Below are 16,526 nucleotides of genomic sequence, written 5' to 3'. Positions count from 1 at the left end.
GCCCCAAACCTCCAGCGGGCACCAGGTCTGGATCCACGGGGGCTCGGCCCTGTTTGTCCGTGGCAGGTTTGGCCCCGGGGTTTGGATCCAACGCCGGGGAGGGGGTGTTTGGGGGGGTGGACGCAGCCCTGTTTGTCCCGGTGCCACCTGCGTGGCGGGGACCGGCTGTGCCACGAGGAAGGAGCTGCTTTGTCGGCGTTTCCTCCGCCTGCCGTGTCCGTGTCCGGGGGTGAGTCACCTCCTGCGCCTGCTGCTCCCCGTCCCAGATGCCCCACAGCTCACGTGGGGTGGGTGCAGCCGGGTGCTCCGGGGCGGTGGGGTGCCCTGCGAGTCCTTCCCCTCTCCCCATCACTGGCTCAACCCCTTTCCATTGGCAGGAGGCCCGTGGCAGGCTGGATGAGAAGGGAAACTGAGGCACGGCGCTGGCACGCACGTGTCGGGAGCCGGCCGGGCTGCTTCCCACGCCACAGCCCTTTTCCCGTACTGCTCCCACGCCGCACCCCAACTTAAGGATGGGCTGCGTGCCGCATCCCGTGCCACGTTTACGGGCGCTGGGGCCGTCCGCGGCGCTGCTGGGGCTGCGTTTACCGGGTCTGGGGAGGAGGAAGGGGCTCTTGGGGTGCTGGTTGGCGGTGGGTGGGTGGGTGCCACATTTTCCCCTGTCTGCCCCCAACCGTTTGGGTGCCAAGGAGCGTTTTGGGGAGGTAACGGTGCGGGGATGGGGGTCAGGCTGGGAATGTGGGGGGGCATCGCCCCAGGAATGGGGGGTGCATCACCCCAGGGGGGTGCATAGAGATGGGGAGCATTGTCCCGGGGACCCCATCATCCTCCCCGGTGCTGACGGACGGCCCCAGGCGCGCATTCCCGGCGGGGCTCCTGCCACGGGGCTCGGCCGCAGGCATCTGTGCCGCCCCGATTTGGCAGCAGCTGTCGCGGCGCTGCCAGGGGGGTCACGACCCGGCAGCTGGGCGAGCCCCCGAAACCGGGACAGAGCTTATTATAGCTGGCGGGAGCTATTCCGGGGGGTGTCTGACCTGGGTGAAGGGCGGGCGAGGGGGTGGCCGAGTGACCCCCCCCGGCACGTCCCCGGGGGTGTTGCGGGAAGGGACGGTGCTGGCTGGGGACGGCGATGCCTCCCTGGGGGACACCCACTGCCCACATCCCTTCCCTGGTCTTCCGTGGGGGACCAGCCCATCTCTCCCGTGGGGGTTTTTGGGTCCCCATCGATTGTCCCCATCATACATCCCCCTTGGGGACAGCCCCGGGGCACTGGTGGCCTCAGCGTGGCTCCTGCTTGCCTGCATTCAGCATCCCCAAGGGCTCATTTTGGGGAGGGGAAGCGGGGGCTGCCCGCGCCCCTCTGGCTGTATTTTTAGTCCTTTCCTTATAAGGTTCCCATGATTTTTGGGAGCTGAGAGCGGAATGAAGTCATCGCTGAGGTCATCCCGCCTCGCCGTCCCCCCCCCCGCTCCCCGTCCCGGCGCAGGCTCACCCCACAGGGAGTTTTTGTGTGGGCTCCATTGAAATCCCCCTCTCGCCCAGCCTTAAAGGAAACAAAACCCTTCCCCGGCTGGCGGGGGGCCAGGCTGTGGGGGGCTCCGGGGGGCTCTTAAAGCACCAGGCCAGCCAGCCCCACGCAGCCCCCCACCACGGCCACGGCCCCCGGGACCCCCCGCACCCCACCTGCCCTTTCGCACGCGCGCGTGCGCCGGCACGGTGCTTCCATCCGGGCGCGCGAGCAGGTTTCGGGTGCGAGGTTGGCACCTCCACTTTCTCTTTCCGGCCCCCAGAAGCAGCGTGGTCCCCAAAATCGGATGGCGTGTGCTGGGCTGGCGGGGCGGAACCGGGCGGGTGCTGCCCACGGGGTCCGGCAGCCTCCGGTTCGGTCCGGTGGCTTTTGGTCTGGGGCGGGGGGGGTGCTTGGTCGGTGTCCAAGCTGCGGCCCCACGCCGGGGTCAGGCATGGGGGGACCCGGGCATGCTCGGTCCCATCGGGGACACTCTTGGTCCCATCGGGGACACACTTGGCCCCGTCAGGGACACCCTCAGTCCCATCGGGGACACTCTCGGTCCCATTGGGGACACTCTTGGTCCCACTGGGGACACTCTCGGTCCCATTGGGGACACACTCGGTCCCATCAGGGACACACTCAGTCCCATTGGGGACATGCTTGGTCCCATCGGGGACACTCTCGGTCCCATTGGGGACACACTCAGTCCCATTGGGGACACTCTTGGTCCCACTGGGGACACTCTCGGTCCCATTGGGGACACACTCGATCCCATCAGGGACACACTCAGTCCCATTGGGGACATGCTTGGTCCCATCGGGGACACTCTCGGTCCCATTGGGGACACACTCAGTCCCATTGGGGACACTCTTGGTCCCACTGGGGACACTCTCGGTCCCATTGGGGACACACTCGGTCCCATCAGGGACACACTCAGTCCCATTGGGGACATGCTTGGTCCCATCGGGGACACTCTCGGTCCCATTGGGGACACACTCAGTCCCATGGGGGACACTCTCGGTCCCGTTGGGGACACGCTCAGTCCCATCGGGGACACTCTGGGTCCCGTTGGGGACACGCTCGGTCCCATCGATACACGCTTGTCCGTGCGTTTCTCACAGCCTGCAGCTGAGCCTCGCCGGGGTTTTGCTCTCCAGGCTGCAGCCCCCGGGGTTTGCAGAGCACCCGGCAGCTGTCCCCACCCCACCGGGTGACCCCCAGCCCTCGGCAGCCTCATCCCATCCTCCTCCTCCTCCTCCTCCTCCTCCTCCTCCTCCTCGGGGTGAGGAAGGGGCTCCCCCTCCCCCCCCAGCCATCTGTCCCCCCTCGTCGCTTTGTCAGCACCGGCTGGAATGTGGATTAATTTCGGGAGGAATGTCACCCCCCGCCTTGCGAAGCTCCTCGCCCGCCGCCATCTCCTCCGCAGCATCCCGCCACCGCCCCTCCTCGCCCCGGGGACCCCGTTGTCCGGCCAGCCCCCGCTTTCGGGGGACCACTCCAGGGGACACGGGGGGTCTCGGGGTGGGGGGGTTACCGGAGCTGCCGTCGGCCGCTGCCGGGCTGACGCTGCCCAGGCCTCGTCGGAGGGGTGCCTTTGGGCCAAGGGCTGATTGAACGCAGGCTCAGCGCCTGATTAAACTAATCGGAGGGGTTATTTTTTTTTTTATTACGGTGTTTGGATCCGTTGGAGTTTAGCCTTAAAAGGAAACCGTCGCCTTCGGGCAGGGGAGGGGGCCAGGGGCTTCACGTGGAGGAAGGCAGATAAATGTCGGGTCCTTATCAGTCCCTGGCTCCGAGCATCCCTGGGCACTGGCACGGGGACGGCCGGGCTAAATCCGGCGCGTGGGTGAGCGGTGGGGCCAGCCGGGCGGGCGGCCCGTCCCCGAGCACCCAAGGAGCGATGCTGAGCGCACCCGTGGGTGCGAGGCTGTCGGTCCCCAGGGATGCCGTGGCCGCCCGGGTCCCCTCGTCCCCTTGCCCGGGGTGACTCAGCCCTTTGCCCGGCATAAAGGAGCCCATTCTCTGGCCGGAGGCTGACTTACGTGGCTCTTCCCGCGCCATCCCCACGCCCGGCCGCACAACGGGGCGATTGAGCCCCCTTGGCTCCTTGCAGCCCCCCTTGCAGCCCAGCACCCTTTGGGAGAAGGGGCAAAGCCACCGCCACCGGGGTGACGGGGTCCCCGCCACGATGCTCGGGGTAGCCGGTGGCTCCCGGGGCTGGGTGGCCGCACGCTGCCCCGCGGGCAGCCTGCCCGCTCCGGGCAGGAACAGCGGCTGGTTTTGCTGGCTCATTGCTGAAGGCGCTGGCACGGGGATGGGGTGGGCTGGCAGGCGGTCGGGGAAGTGGCCGGCCAGCAGCGAGCCCTGAGCGGCATCCGTGGGGCCCTGGGGATGGGGGAGCATCGCCCCGGGGGGGGGGGGTACATTGCCCCAGGGATGGGTGAGCATCGTCCTGGGGACCCTTGTCCCCAACCCGCGCTGATGGATGGCCCCAGTGCAACCAGATGGAAGTGCAACCCCCCCAGCCCTGCCCCGGGGCTGCTGCCCCTTCCCCTCCCGTCCCCCCCAGACCCACCCGGCCACGGGAACGAGGAGAAGCCGGGCTGCAGCGGGTCCAAGCAGGAGGACGAGGCTTTATTAAATTAACGTCAAGGCAGCGAATACATCCGGCGTGGGTCAGCCCCGCAAGCATCGGTGGGTCGGGGCTGGGGACCCCGGGGTGCCCTCGCCCCGAGGCGTTGGGTCCTGGGGTGCGGCGTGTGGGGGTCCCCAGCCTCCAGCTGGGCTTCCCGGGGTGGATGTGCTGGTGCGGGGCTGAAGGGGGGAGATCAGAGGGAAGGGGGAAACATGGGGTTTAAATTAAATACAGCCACGGCAACCCACCCAGAGGGGGCACAAAATGAGGCTGGGGTCCCAGAGCAAGCATGCAAATTTGAGGGGCTGGCGGGGAGGAACGGAGCTTGGTGGTTCTTCACTCTGAAAAGGGGTGCAACAAATCCACACGAATGTGTTAAAAATCATAAGGAGATGGAGAAGCGTTAGGTGGGTGGGTGGTCGAAGTGAGGGTGCTGGGTTTTGGCAAGGAGGGGGCTACTGGAGGGATCCCCCCCCACCACCGTCACTCGTCCCCCAAGGACCAGGGCTCCTGCTCGGCTCTCAGCCGGCACGCCGGCGGCTGGTCGGGCGCGAGGCACAAGACGTCATCCCCCGAAGGAGATGGCACGGGGACAGTGTCGGCCCCGCCGTGCTTGCCACGCAGGGTGGCATCGGCCAGCTTGGCGGTGGTCGCATCTCCAGGGGCAGGGGGCTGCGGTGGCATCACCGCGGTGGGGTCTGCCGTTTCCGTGGGGAACTCCTGTGCTGGCGGCATGCCGGCAATGCCGTTCAGCACCTCCTCGGTGAATTCGGCCAGGTCCTCCAGGCTGGCCTCTCGGTGCAGCCCGTTCTTGGCCCGAATCAGACCCTCCGTCCCCGGTGCCGCATCCGCTGGTGCCTCCTGCACCGTCGGCTCCTCCTCGCTGGATGAGGCGGGCGAGGAGTCTTCCCCGGTGTCCTGGGGTAGCTCGGTCTCACCGGGATCCCGCTGCCCGCCCTTGGCCGCCCTCACCCCCATCACCAGCTCCTGGTTGAACTCCAGGGCTTGCTCGACTATTTCCAAAATATCTGAGTCTTTCATGACGTCCGCCGGCACCTTTGCAGAGAGATCAGACGCTTCTGGGTTTGCTTTAATCATCTCTGGAAAACTTCCCTGCTCCGGTGCGGAGCCTGGCTGAGGTGGGTCGGCCTCGGGGGGCTCCTCGTCCCCAGCTGGGAGAGAGCTGTCACCGTCCGGTGCTTCCTCCTCCACAGATGGCTGCTCATCCGATGTCTGCTCCGCTTGGTCAGGCAGTGGAGAAACCGGCATCACCTGGGCCTGGAGCCCTGCCGGAGGGATGGGCTCGGCCACGTCGTGGTGAGCTGTGCCGGGCTTGTCCTCCTCCTCCTCCTCCTCCCGCTCCTCCTCTTCCTCCTCTTCCTCCTCCTCCTGCCCCACCAGCCCCAGGCTGCAACCTGGGAACGTTTCGGCTCTGCTGGCATCGCTCTCCGGCTCCACCGTGCCATCACGCTCCTCGACTGATTTGGTGACCAAGCCTGCTGAGCACCCTGGTCCCTCATGTGTGCCGGAGCCTGCGGCACCCTGGGCTGGCTCGTCAGCACCTCCTGCTAACGGCCCCATGGCCCCGGGGGAGCCGGGATCTGCCTCGGGCACAGCGGGACCTTCCTCCAGCTCGGCAGTCAAACCCCCAGCACCGTCCTCATTCTCATCCTCATCCTTTGGCATCTCAGGTTCTTCCATGGGCATCTTCATGTCTTCATCCGCTTCACCAACAAACGCCTCAAAGTGCCCTTCGTCCTCCGGCACCGGAGACGCTTCTCCAGGAGCTTCCAGATCATCTGTGCTGGCTTCGGTTGCTTCAACTTTAATTTCTTCAAAATCCTCGGAGATCTCAGCTTCCTCCGAGCTGGACACCTCTTGGTTGGGAGCAGAGACCATGAAATAGCCTTCCTCCTCCTCGGCACCCTCTGCCACAGGGGCTACTTCAGTCCCTGCCTCCTCTTCGCAGCTCTCTGGCATGGTCGGAGTTGGCGGCCTGTCCCTTCCTTCCAGCCATCCTTCATCCTCTGGAGCTATTTTGGATGCGGGGGCTGTCTCTGTGGTCTCCTCAATCTCCGGAGGGTTTTGGCTGGGTGCAACCACAGCCAGCATCTCCCCTTCGTAGAGGTGCAAGGGCGTGCTGTCCGGCAGCGTGTCCTCCAGCTCCACCCTCCTGCCCGTCCCCGGTGCCTGCTCCGGCTCTCCCGATCGCCCAGCATCCTCCTCCGCCGACTCGCCGCTCTCTGCATCGTCCCCTGGCCCCTGCTGAAGTGCCGTGGGGCCGGTGCTGCTGCTCTCCAGCTGTCCCGGCTCTGAGCCGAGCTCGTCATCAGCATCCTCATCCTGCACCTCCCACGACTCCTCCGGAGCCTCGGCCGGCTCCTGGCTGTCCCCTCGCCCGGGGGCTTCTGCGGGTGCCCAGGCAGGTTGCCCCGCCGTGCCCTCCTGCTCATCCCTCGCCAGCCCCGGGGCCGGCTCAGCCTCCGGCGGTGGCTGCTGCTGGCTCAGCCCCTGGCTCTCGGCATCTTCTTCATCATCTTCCTGGGTTTCCTGCAGCTCTGCTGACAACGTGCCGTCTCTCTCTTCGCTTTCCAGCCCTCCTGCGCTTGTCGGGGTGTCATCTGCCCAGGCTGGCTCTTCTGTCCCCAGATCCCCCTCTGCGTCCTCTGCTGTCACCTCCCAGTCCTCTGGACTGGGCTTTTGGCTGTTGCCATCATCCCTCCCACCCCAGGGCTCCTGTCCCGGCTCTGGCTCCAGCTCCTCCTGCTCCAGCACCTCTTCCACAAAGCCGTTTTCCTGCAGGTCCCCAGGCTCCTCCCGGGCTTCGCTCTCCTGCCCCAGGGCTTCAGGTCCCGCAGTCTCTCCTGCCCAGGGGTCTTCTCCTCCCAACGCCTCCCCACTGGTCTCTCCCTTTTCTCCCTCAACATCTTTTGCTCTGCCTGGGTCTTCCCCTCCCACGGCATCTTCTTCAGCCCCTGATGAAGCTTCTTCTGCTGGGATGGCCTCATGGATACTCGAGGGCTCCTGCTCCAGGCACGTCTCCTGCCCTGGGCATGTCTCCTGCCCCTTTTCCTCCTCTGCAGCCAGATCCGTCTCGCACACAGGCATTTCCCGATGCTCAAACTTTTCCTGCTCTCCATCAACAAGGTCCTCCTCCAGGCGACTTTCCGGGGGCAAAACTGGGTGGCTTTCCACGAGGACAGCATGAGCAGCTTCGACTTCCCTTTGTGGGGACTCCCTTTCTCGCACATCCATCCCTTCGCCCTGGAAATCGCTGTCCTCCCCGCAGGGGCTGCGGGGTCCCCTCTCCTCCTCGTCCTCCGAGGGGTGCAATGCCTCCGCGCTTGGGGCCTCCGCCTCGTCCTCCCCTTGCTCTGGCTCTTCCCGGCCGGTCCCCACCTGGCCAGGGCCACTCGTGTCCTCTTCCTGGAGCACCGCTTCTGGTTCCCTTGGGCTCAGCACGGTGGGCATCTCCTCCTCCCACGCTCCCATTTCTTCCCGGCTCGCCCCGGCACTTAGGGAGGAAGCTGTGCCGCAGGGATGCTGTCCTGGCAGGGACGCGGCTCCCTCCTGCAGAGTGCTGCTCTCCGCACCCAGCCCTGGCAGCACGGCTTCCCCAGCCCTCTCCTCCGCTTCAGGGGCTTCGCCATCCCCGGCATCCTCAGAGGGGTCTTGCCCTTCCCCAGCCCCTCTGCAAGCCTCTATGGGGGGAACGGGGCTGGGGGCACGGGCGTCCTGGGGGGCCCGTGCAGCGCTGAGCGTGGGCTCTTCTTTGGGCTGAGCATCGTCTTTCATTTCCTTGAGAGCATCCTCCAGCGCCTCGCTGACCAGCTGGGCTGGGAACTGCAGGCTGCGGGCTCCTGGGGGCTCGGCGCTGGTGTCGGGGGTCTCCACCGCGGCTCCGGGCAGAGGGTGCTCCTTCCCTTGGCTCGTCTCACCCCCGGCTCCCCCCGGCCAGGCAGGACCCTCTCCCGCCAGGCTCCCCGGCTCCGGTGGCACAGGGCTGGGGGGGTCAGGGGAGAGAGAAGGGGCAGCTTTGCCGGGCTGCGAGGGGCTCGGCGCGGGGCGGCTGGGGGCACTTGGCTCCCTGGCCGTGCCGGCAGCCTGCGGTGCCGCGGCATGGAGGACCGAGCTGATTTTCTGGAGCTCCCTGGCACCAGGGCTCTGGCTTTTGGGTGTCAGGGCGTCACTTTGGGCTTTTGCTGGCTGCCCCCTCCCCTCCGCCCTGGGGAAGACGGAGGGGCTGGCTCGGTGGTCCCGGGGCAGCAGCCGCCTGGCCTCGGCACTCGCCGGTGCCAGCTTGCTGCCGCTGCTCACCTCCAGCTTGAGATCTGCAAAGAGCGAGGGGGAGCGTGGTGAGCGTGCCGAAAAGCCGCTCGTGCGGCTCCCCCATCCCTCCCCTGCCGCCCGGGTGCCTCTCGCTGCCCGCTGCCTCCTCTCCTATTTTTAAACAGCCCCTTCACGGAAAGTGGGAAATTCCTCGCTCGAGTGCAGCCGATGCCGATGCTCCTGGGGGATTCGGCACCGTGCGGCGACGATGCTCTGCCTGGCTGCAGCCGCAGTCAGGTCTTGCTGCTGGGGACAGCGTGCAGGTGACGGGCTTTCCTCGTTGGGTTTTTTTTGGAGGAAAAAAGAAATGCTCAACTTGTTGCAACAGCCCGCGATTCCGCCGGGCCTGTGGATCCACTCCTGCCCTCCCCGTGCAGGGGAGGAATTAAAAAAAGAGGCGAAGAAGCAGATAAGCCCTTATCTACACCGCGGCGGCTTCGAGCCCCGTGCCAGGAGCGTCCTGGCCACCGTTGGCACCTTCCTATCACGGCCGAGCAACCGCTGCCAGGAAAATGCTCGCGTCTATATTGAGCCTCATCCCCTGAACCCCCCCCCGGGGTGACGCGGTGGCGGTGCCGGGGCTGGTGCCGGTGCTCCCTTACCTCGCAAGCCGTTGGCCAGCTTGTATTCCCCGGCTGGCATTTGTAAGCGGGTGCTCTCTGCTTCTAGCAGCGTCCTGCAAGGAGAGGAGCGGGGTGGGTGCTACAGGGCGGGTGGGTGTCTGCACCATGGCGAGAGCCGAGTGGAGCAGCACCCCGGCACACCCCGCTGGGCTGCGGCGGCTGCTTTGCAGGTAAACTGAGGCACGAAGGGGCTACGGATGGTTTTGCTGCCCTGTCCCAGCTCAATGTGGGGACGGAGGGGAGCGGAGCAGCCCCCCTTGTTCCTGTCTCCCCTCCCATCCCCCCGTCCCCAGGATTAGTGTCCGCGCTGGGTGACATCATGCTCTGCCGGGGAGGCCCCTCGTTCGGTCCGGACAGCCCCTATTCTCATGCTAATTGTCCCCCCAGTCCCCTGGCAGCCTGCCTTTGTCTGGGGCCATCTGGAAGGGCTGGAAGAGGGGCGCAGGGCTGCCCCTACGCAAGACCCCCCCCTTGTACCCAAGACCCCCCTTGTGCCCGAGACCCCTCCTGCGCCCACCGCGGTGCAGGGTTCGGCCCCAGCTCCCTACCCACGGGTGTGTCGGGGAAGCGGCTGCTCCCCAGCCCCGTCCCCATCGGGGACCTTACCTGTAGGTCGCCACTTCCAGGCTGAGGGACATCTTGAGGTGCATGAGCTGCTGCCTGTCCTCCAGCACCTGGGCGATCTGCACCCGCAGCGTCTGCTTCTCCTGCTCCAGGGCCTCCATCGCCAGCTGCGGGCAGCAGGGGACGGGGGTCAGGGACACCTCAGCCCTGCCTGAGCCCTGCCTGTCCCTGCCAGACACGGGACCACGCAGGTGGCTCTCGCACCCAGCGTGCCTCGGGATGCTGCGGGGAGAGGGGTCCTGGGCACTCGATTTTAGCATGGGGGGGGGTGCTGAGGATGGGGAGAGGGGGGCGAGGAGAGGAGCGAGGCTGAAAAGGGAAGGGGAGGCGGCTGCCGGAAAGACCAGGGGGGATTTGGGACTGCAGGACGTCAGTGTGGGAAAGAAGCATCTTTCGGGCGAGCGGCTGAGGCCGCGGCACCCTCTGCTCCGTAGCACCCATGGCTGTTCCCCGGACCTGGAACAAAGAGGGACCCTTCCCCAGGCGGCATCCGTGCCGTCCCCGGCATTTCCAGCCCTGTCCCCCCTCCCGCCACCTCCCTGGGCTGAATTACTTTTGCAGCTGTCGGGTTGCAGCTGCAGAGAAGTCGGTCGGAGTTTATCCTCCCCACAACCCCCCCGCTGCCTGCACTCTGCTGCCTGCACTCTGCTGCCTGCACCCTGTTGCCTGCACCCAGCGCTGGGGGGGCAGCGGGCAGGGGCTGCCATTCCCCTGGGACCCCGGTGCTGGAACCTAGCGGGACGTGGAGCAGGAGCCTGGGCAGGGTGGTGGGGGAGGACCCGGTGTCTGGGTGCTGCTCCCCTGCAGCGGGGTGGCCCCAGGTCCCTGTTGTGATGGGGACAAGGATGTCCCTGAGCTGCTCTGCTCTTCCTCCAGCCCTCCCCAGCTTCCTCTCCATCTGCAGCTCATCCAGGGCCACTGTCCGTCCTTGCCCTGGGGTTTGTTCCCTCCATCTTGCCTCCTCCTATCCACTCCCCCCGGTCCCTTTGCAGGGGGTGGGTGCCCTGAGCACCCCCCAGGCACCCACAGCACCCCGCTCTCTCCCTCCCCAGGGGACCGGCACCTCCCCACCGCCTTCCCTCACCTGGAACTTCTCTGCCTCCCCGCGCTGCTCCTGCCACTGCCGGGCCAGGCTCTCCTCCAGCATCTCCTTCCGTGCTTTGAGCCCCGCCAGGTCCTTCTCCAGGTGCTGCAGCTGCAGCTGGCTCTGCTGGTTGTCCTCCACCGCCTTCCAGAGGTTCTCCTTGGCCTGGCAGAGGGAACCCTCCAGCTGCGACACCTCCGTCTTGTAGGTCTCCACGGCCCCTTTCCAGATCTCTGAGAGCCTCTTGGAGTAGTCCTCCACCTCCACCGGCTGGAAAGCCACCGGCGCGCAGCGGAAGCTCTCCAGGCTCTGCGAGAAGCTCGCGATCTCCTGGTCCAGCCCCGCTTTCTCCTCCTCGTGCACCTCCAGCAAGGCTTCCACCTCCTTCTCCAGCTGCACGGCTCTCTCCTTCAGCCAGATCTGCGCTCTCCTCTCCTCCTCCAGCTCCTTCCTGCTCAAGGATAGCTGCTTCTTGGCTTCTTCTCGGGCTGCCTGCTCCTTCTGGCACCTGCTTTTCACCTGCTGGACCTCCTCGTAGAGGTTGTCCCTGGCCAGCTCGGCCGTGCACTTCTCCCTGAAGGCATGATCCAGTGCATCCCGCAGGGCTCGCAGCTCCTCCTCGTACTTTGCCCGCCACGAGTCCCCGGTGGGGCTGCCCTTGGCGCTCTGGATTTCGGCTCGCAGCACCTCGTTTTCCTCCTCCAGGAACTTCACGCGGGCCAGGTACGCCTCCAGCCGCTTGTTGAGGTCCCACATCTGCAGCGATTCCTCACCCAGGGCTCTCGCCCCCGTGAAACTTTCCGTGCTCAGCATCGGTACTGCCGGAGGATGCCGGGGCTCTGGCGCTGGCGCTGCTGGAGGATGCCGGGGAGGATGCCGGGGCTCTGGAGGAGAGGGAAGGCAGGGAGGGAAGTGAGTGGCTGGGAGAGGAGGGGAGCGAAGCTATTCATACTCCACGCTGGGCGAGTGGGAGGCCCCTGAGACCCGGGCGAGCAGCGGGGCTTAACTCTTCCGCAGCCGGGCTGGCTCCAGCCCACGTGGGCTCGACGCCGGCTGTGGGAGGGCTGAGCCCTGCTCCAGCAAACACCGCTGTGATTTCCCAGCCCTGGGGAAGGGCAAGGTGTTTCTTTGCACTTTGGGAGGGTGGCTTGAGGGGTTGGATCCCCCCCCCCACCCCCCGGCGTGGCTCGGCTGGGAAAATCCCCCTGCCAAAGCCCGAGCGCCATGCTGGGGTGCTGGAGGGCTGCCGTGGGGCTCGGCGTGGAGGCTGGGAGATGTCCAAGGGCGGGTTGGCAGATGCCCGTTGGCAGATGCCCTCCACGGCAGCTCACTGGCCCCGGGTTTCGGAGCAGCACGGGGAGCCCAGACAGGGCCCGTCGAGGGTCTCACAGTCTCGGGGAGGTGATGGCTGCACCGGGGACACCAGGGTCTCTTGGTGGCCGGGGCTGTTTTGGGCTCGGCACAAGCCACGGCTGAGCCGGTGGCCCGGATCCGGCCATACGGGCATCCCTTTGCATAGGGAAAACTGCCTCGGGGGGACGGCGGGGGGCACAGGGCATCATCCCGGCCAACCCCCCCTTGGGGTGCCGCATCCAGCTGTGTCCAGCTGCAATCTTCTTTCTTTCCAGATGTGCGCGGCGGGAGACGCCGAGCGGAGCCGGGAGTGCAACGGGGACTCGCGGCCGTGGCTGGCCGCTGGTTTCGCCGGCAGCCTCCGAAACTTGGCAAGTGCCGGCTCAACATTTGGTTTCATTCACAGCTTTCACCCGCACGGCCGAGCCGTCACGGTGGGGTTATGAATCGCTTCGCGGGGAGCGTTTGGGGATTAGTATTTTTTATTTTCTCTCTTCCCCCCCCCCACCCCCCCGCCCCAGCTGATTTATCTGGGGAGAGGCCAGCGGGCTGGCAAGGGGAGGAGGTTTAAAAATTCAAGCTCGGGAGGTTTCTGCGAACAAAAGAGGCAGGAAAACATAATTTGGGGAGAGACTTGTTGCCAGCTTTTTCTCCTGGTCCTCCCTCTCCCGGAGAGAGGGTGGTTTTCCCACGGGAGGGTCCCTGCTCTATCTCGCCAGGGCAAGGAGGAAAAGAGTAAATGTCCCCTCCCGAGCTGTCCCACGGGGCAGGCTCCAGGCGAGCTCCTCCGGAGAGACAAGCAACAGTCCCCTCTGCTGGCAAAGGCCACCCAGAGCCACCCGGAGCCGTCCCCGAGCTCCTTCCAGCCTTGCACCGGGAGCTGGTGGGGTCCCCGTGTCCCCCACATCTGGGAGCAGCGATAACAGGGGTCCCGGCCCTCCTTGGCATGGCAGGGAGAGGGTTTTTCCCCGGGTGCTGCCGGGTCCCGTCTCGGTGCCTGGCCGGTGGTGGGGGGATGCCCCAGCTCGGGGGGTCCCCGAAGGCATCGGCTTCCCGGCTCATCTCCGGCCAGACATCCTGTCTGGCTCCCCGGCCCCGGCTCTGGTTTGGCTCTGGTTTGCCTCTCGCAGCCAGGATTGAAATGCCATTAAGCAGCGCAGGGAGCGCTGAAGTCGGGTAATTCATCTCCAGGTCCCCAGAGCTCCGGGCAGCGGGGCGATGGAGCCTTGCCATGTGCCTTCATCCTCCTCCTCCTCCTTGTTTCTACAGCACATCCACTCCGGAGCCGGCTGTCCCCGCTGCTGCCTGCTCGGTTTTTCCACCAGCACCCAATTTCCTCCTCCTGTTGAGTGCCCGTGGGGTGACTGGGTGCCCCAGGGCTGCCCGAGGGCAGCTGGCCCCCAATATTGGTGTCTGCCGCAAGGCGGCCCTCGGTGCCCGCGGCTATGCCGGGAAGCGCCTGGGGACGGAGTGTTTCCTTCCTCCCTGGCCTCGCTCCCCTCTTCCTCCTCATGCCTTTGCTTTGCCTTTCCCCGTTGTGCCTGGTCCCCTCTCCCCCGGCCGGCACTGGGGTTCAGTGGGACACCCCAAATCCTGTAGCCCAGAGAGGACTCGGGGTCCCCGGGGGGTGTAGAGGGGTCCCAGAGCCTCCCTGCCTGGGGGAGCCTGGGGGGGGGACCCCAGGGTGGGGATGTCTGTGCATCCCTTCCTTCTGTGGGGTGCTCAGGGTTGGGAGTCACTCGGGATAGGGATGTGTGTGTCCCTGGGGGATGCTCGGGGTCAGGATCCACCCGGGGTGGGGACATCCATGTCCCTGGGGGATGCTCGGGGTTGAGACCCCTCCTCGGAGTGGGGACATCCATGTCCCTGGGGATGCTCGGGGTTGAGACCCCTCCTCGGAGTGGGGACATCCATGTCCCTGGGGGATGCTCGGGGTTGAGACCCCTCCTCGGAGTGGGGACATCCATGTCCCTGGGGGATGCTCGGGGTTGAGACCCCCTCCTCGGAGTGGGGACATCCATGTCCCTGGGGGATGCTCGGGGTTGAGACCCCCTCCTCGGAGTGGGGACATCCATGTCCCTGGGGGATGCTCGGGGTTGAGACCCCCTCCTCGGAGTGGGGACATCCATGTCCCTGGGGATGCTCGGGGTTGAGACCCCCTCCTCGGAGTGGGGACATCCATGTCCCTGGGGATGCTCGGGGTTGAGACCCCTCCTCGGAGTGGGGACATCCATGTCCCTGGGGGATGCTCGGGGTTGAGACCCCCTCCTCGGAGTGGGGACATCCATGTCCCTGGGGGATGCTCGGGGTTGAGACCCCCTCCTCGGAGTGGGGACATCCATGTCCCTGGGGATGCCGGGGGTTGAGACCCCCCCCTCGGAGTGGGGACATCCATGTCCCTGGGGGATGCTCGGGGTCAGGACCCCCTGGGATGGGGATGTCTGTGCCTCCCCATCCCCGTGGGGTGCTCAGGGGAGGCCACTTGGTGGCAGCGGAGGTTTGTAGGGGTGGCAAGTTTGGGGGTGCCGCAGCCCCGCAGCCCCCGGCGGTGCGTGCTACCCTAGGGTGGGGGCCCGGCAGGGTGCTGGTGAGCTTGGCACGGGGTGCGCGGCAGATGCTGCTACGTGGCTTTGAGCAGGGCTGGAGGGGGAAGGAGGAGGAGGAGGAGGAAGCACAGCTGGGCATCAGGGCTCTTTCAGCCTCGACACAGCTGGGGACCGCTTGCAGCAGGGGGCTGCGGCTCTTGGATGGGGTCCCCGTGGGGCTGGACCCCTTCCCATGCCCTTGGCTGCTGGGGCTGGGCCTGGGGCAATGGGAAGGACTGGGAGGCCCCTGCTTATCTGTGGGGCTGCAGGCAGGGATGGGGATTCTCTGATGTCTAATAAGGGCTGTGCCCTGCTGCTGCCTTGCTCCTCTCCCTCCTCCCCTGCCCCTTCCAGGAGTTTGACATCCCAAGGGCTTTGCCCCACCGATGCCACCAGTCAGGAGGGACCAGGAGCTGCCCTGGGAAGGGGCAGGCAGAGCGGCAGCCCTGGAAAATTCGCTCTGAGTCGGCGAGGAAACACCAACCAGGCTGGGAACATTTGTTCCCAATTAGGACGGGGGACGCTCCTTGCTGAGCAGGCACTCTGCGCTTTCCCCAGCCCCTCGCTTTTTGCCGCAAAAGTGCCGGGTGCAGGATGTGACCTCATCGGTCGGGTATGGGGGGCAGAGGCTGGGGCAGCCCGTGGGTTTCACCCCTGCCCGTCCCGGCGTCCATCCTGGCATCTGTCCCAGCGTCCGTCCCGACCCCGCACCGCGATGCGGCTGCCTTGAAGGCAGAGCGTTGCGGCGTGCATCACCGCCGGACTGCACCGCTAACAAGACCGTCTCCACCGCCTGTAATTATTTCCCAGGGCGACGAATGATTAATTCTGCTCAGGAGCTGCGGCTTTCTGCAAACTCACCCGAGCAATTATCTGGCAGGCTCCGCGCCGGCCCCCCCGGGCAGAGGATGCTCCATGCCAGGGAAAGTTTGAGCCAGATCTGGTTAAAAAAAGCCCCGGTGCCGGCTCGTGGGCGCTGCCCTTCTCCCGAGGGGCTTGGGTCTGCAAATGAGGGACCCCAGCTGCACCCCGGACCCCACTGGGTGCCCAGGGCACCCAGATCCCGCCACGTCCCTGCAGGAGCAACCCGCAAGCCATCAAACCTAAAGATGCATTAATTATCCTGGGTCCCCGTGACACGGATGCAGGTGGGTAAACTGAGGCACGGCAGGTGCTCTCTGCAGGACCAAGCTGGGCTGTGAATGCCGTGCCGGGAGGTCAGGTCTGGCTGTTCCCACCACCCTTTTGGGGCTGGTGAAGCCCCTGGGTCCCTCCAGCCCCCGGCCGGTGCCTCCACCCACGTGGGGATCCGCTGGCCTCGCTGCAAAGGGGGTTTTTGCATGACAAAGCCTCCGCTGGCTACCAGGACCCCTGCCCGTGGCCCCCTCGCCATCCAACTGAATCTGCCAAATATTAGAAATAACCATCCAAAGGGCATTCCTGTGCCATGGCGGCGGGACCCCCTTCTCCGGCCGGGCCTGGGGGAGCCAGCGGCGGCCGCTCCTCCACTTCTGCTGCATTGGGTTAAATAACGTGCCCGGGTTGAGCATCCTCCTCTCCCCGCGCTCGGCATCTCGTGCTGGGTTTGCCAGCTGCCAGGAGGGAGGGAAGGGGAGGGACGAAGCGCCTGCCAACACGGTAATAATTTTTTTTTTTTTTTCTTAATTAGGGGAAGGAATAAATATAAAAGGAGGAGGGAAAGGGGAAGGAAAAAAAAAAGAAAAAAAAGAGACGAGGACACGGACACACACAGAGGACTCCTCTTTTCTCGGTGCCTGCACTT

The 16,526-nt window shown here is 65.9% G+C and overlaps 1 protein-coding gene across 1 annotated transcript; it reads right to left on the bottom strand.

The window, feature by feature from the left end:
- Positions 1 to 4,156: 4,156 nt before the first annotated feature.
- Positions 4,157 to 11,724, bottom strand: NES (nestin). Its single transcript, XM_072846846.1, has 4 exons — positions 10,806 to 11,724; positions 9,704 to 9,828; positions 9,077 to 9,150; positions 4,157 to 8,476 (listed from the first exon to the last, which is right to left on the bottom strand). The coding sequence occupies exons 1-4, from the start codon at positions 11,616 to 11,618 to the stop codon at positions 4,629 to 4,631; spliced, it is 4,860 nt and encodes a 1,619-aa protein (XP_072702947.1). The 5' UTR covers positions 11,619 to 11,724; the 3' UTR covers positions 4,157 to 4,628.
- Positions 11,725 to 16,526: the final 4,802 nt, after the last annotated feature.

Source organism: Ciconia boyciana, chromosome 26 (assembly GCF_034638445.1).
Source record: "Ciconia boyciana chromosome 26, ASM3463844v1, whole genome shotgun sequence".
In the NCBI taxonomy this organism is placed as follows: domain Eukaryota; kingdom Metazoa; phylum Chordata; class Aves; order Ciconiiformes; family Ciconiidae; genus Ciconia; species Ciconia boyciana.
The sequence above is the reverse complement of the archived record's forward strand: the minus strand, read 5'-3'. Positions and strand labels throughout refer to the sequence as shown.

Excerpts from the sequence above, each read along its gene's own strand:
- NES (XM_072846846.1), bottom strand. The coding sequence starts at position 11,618 with ATGCTGAGCACGGAAAGTTTCACGGGGGCGAGAGCCCTGGGTGAGGAA. Across the intron at positions 9,151-9,703 it reads CTGGAAGTGGCGACCTACAG|GACGCTGCTAGAAGCAGAGA; the intron begins GTAAGGTCCCCG and ends CTCTCCTTGCAG. Across the intron at positions 8,477-9,076 it reads GCTGGCCAACGGCTTGCGAG|ATCTCAAGCTGGAGGTGAGC; the intron begins GTAAGGGAGCAC and ends CGCTCTTTGCAG.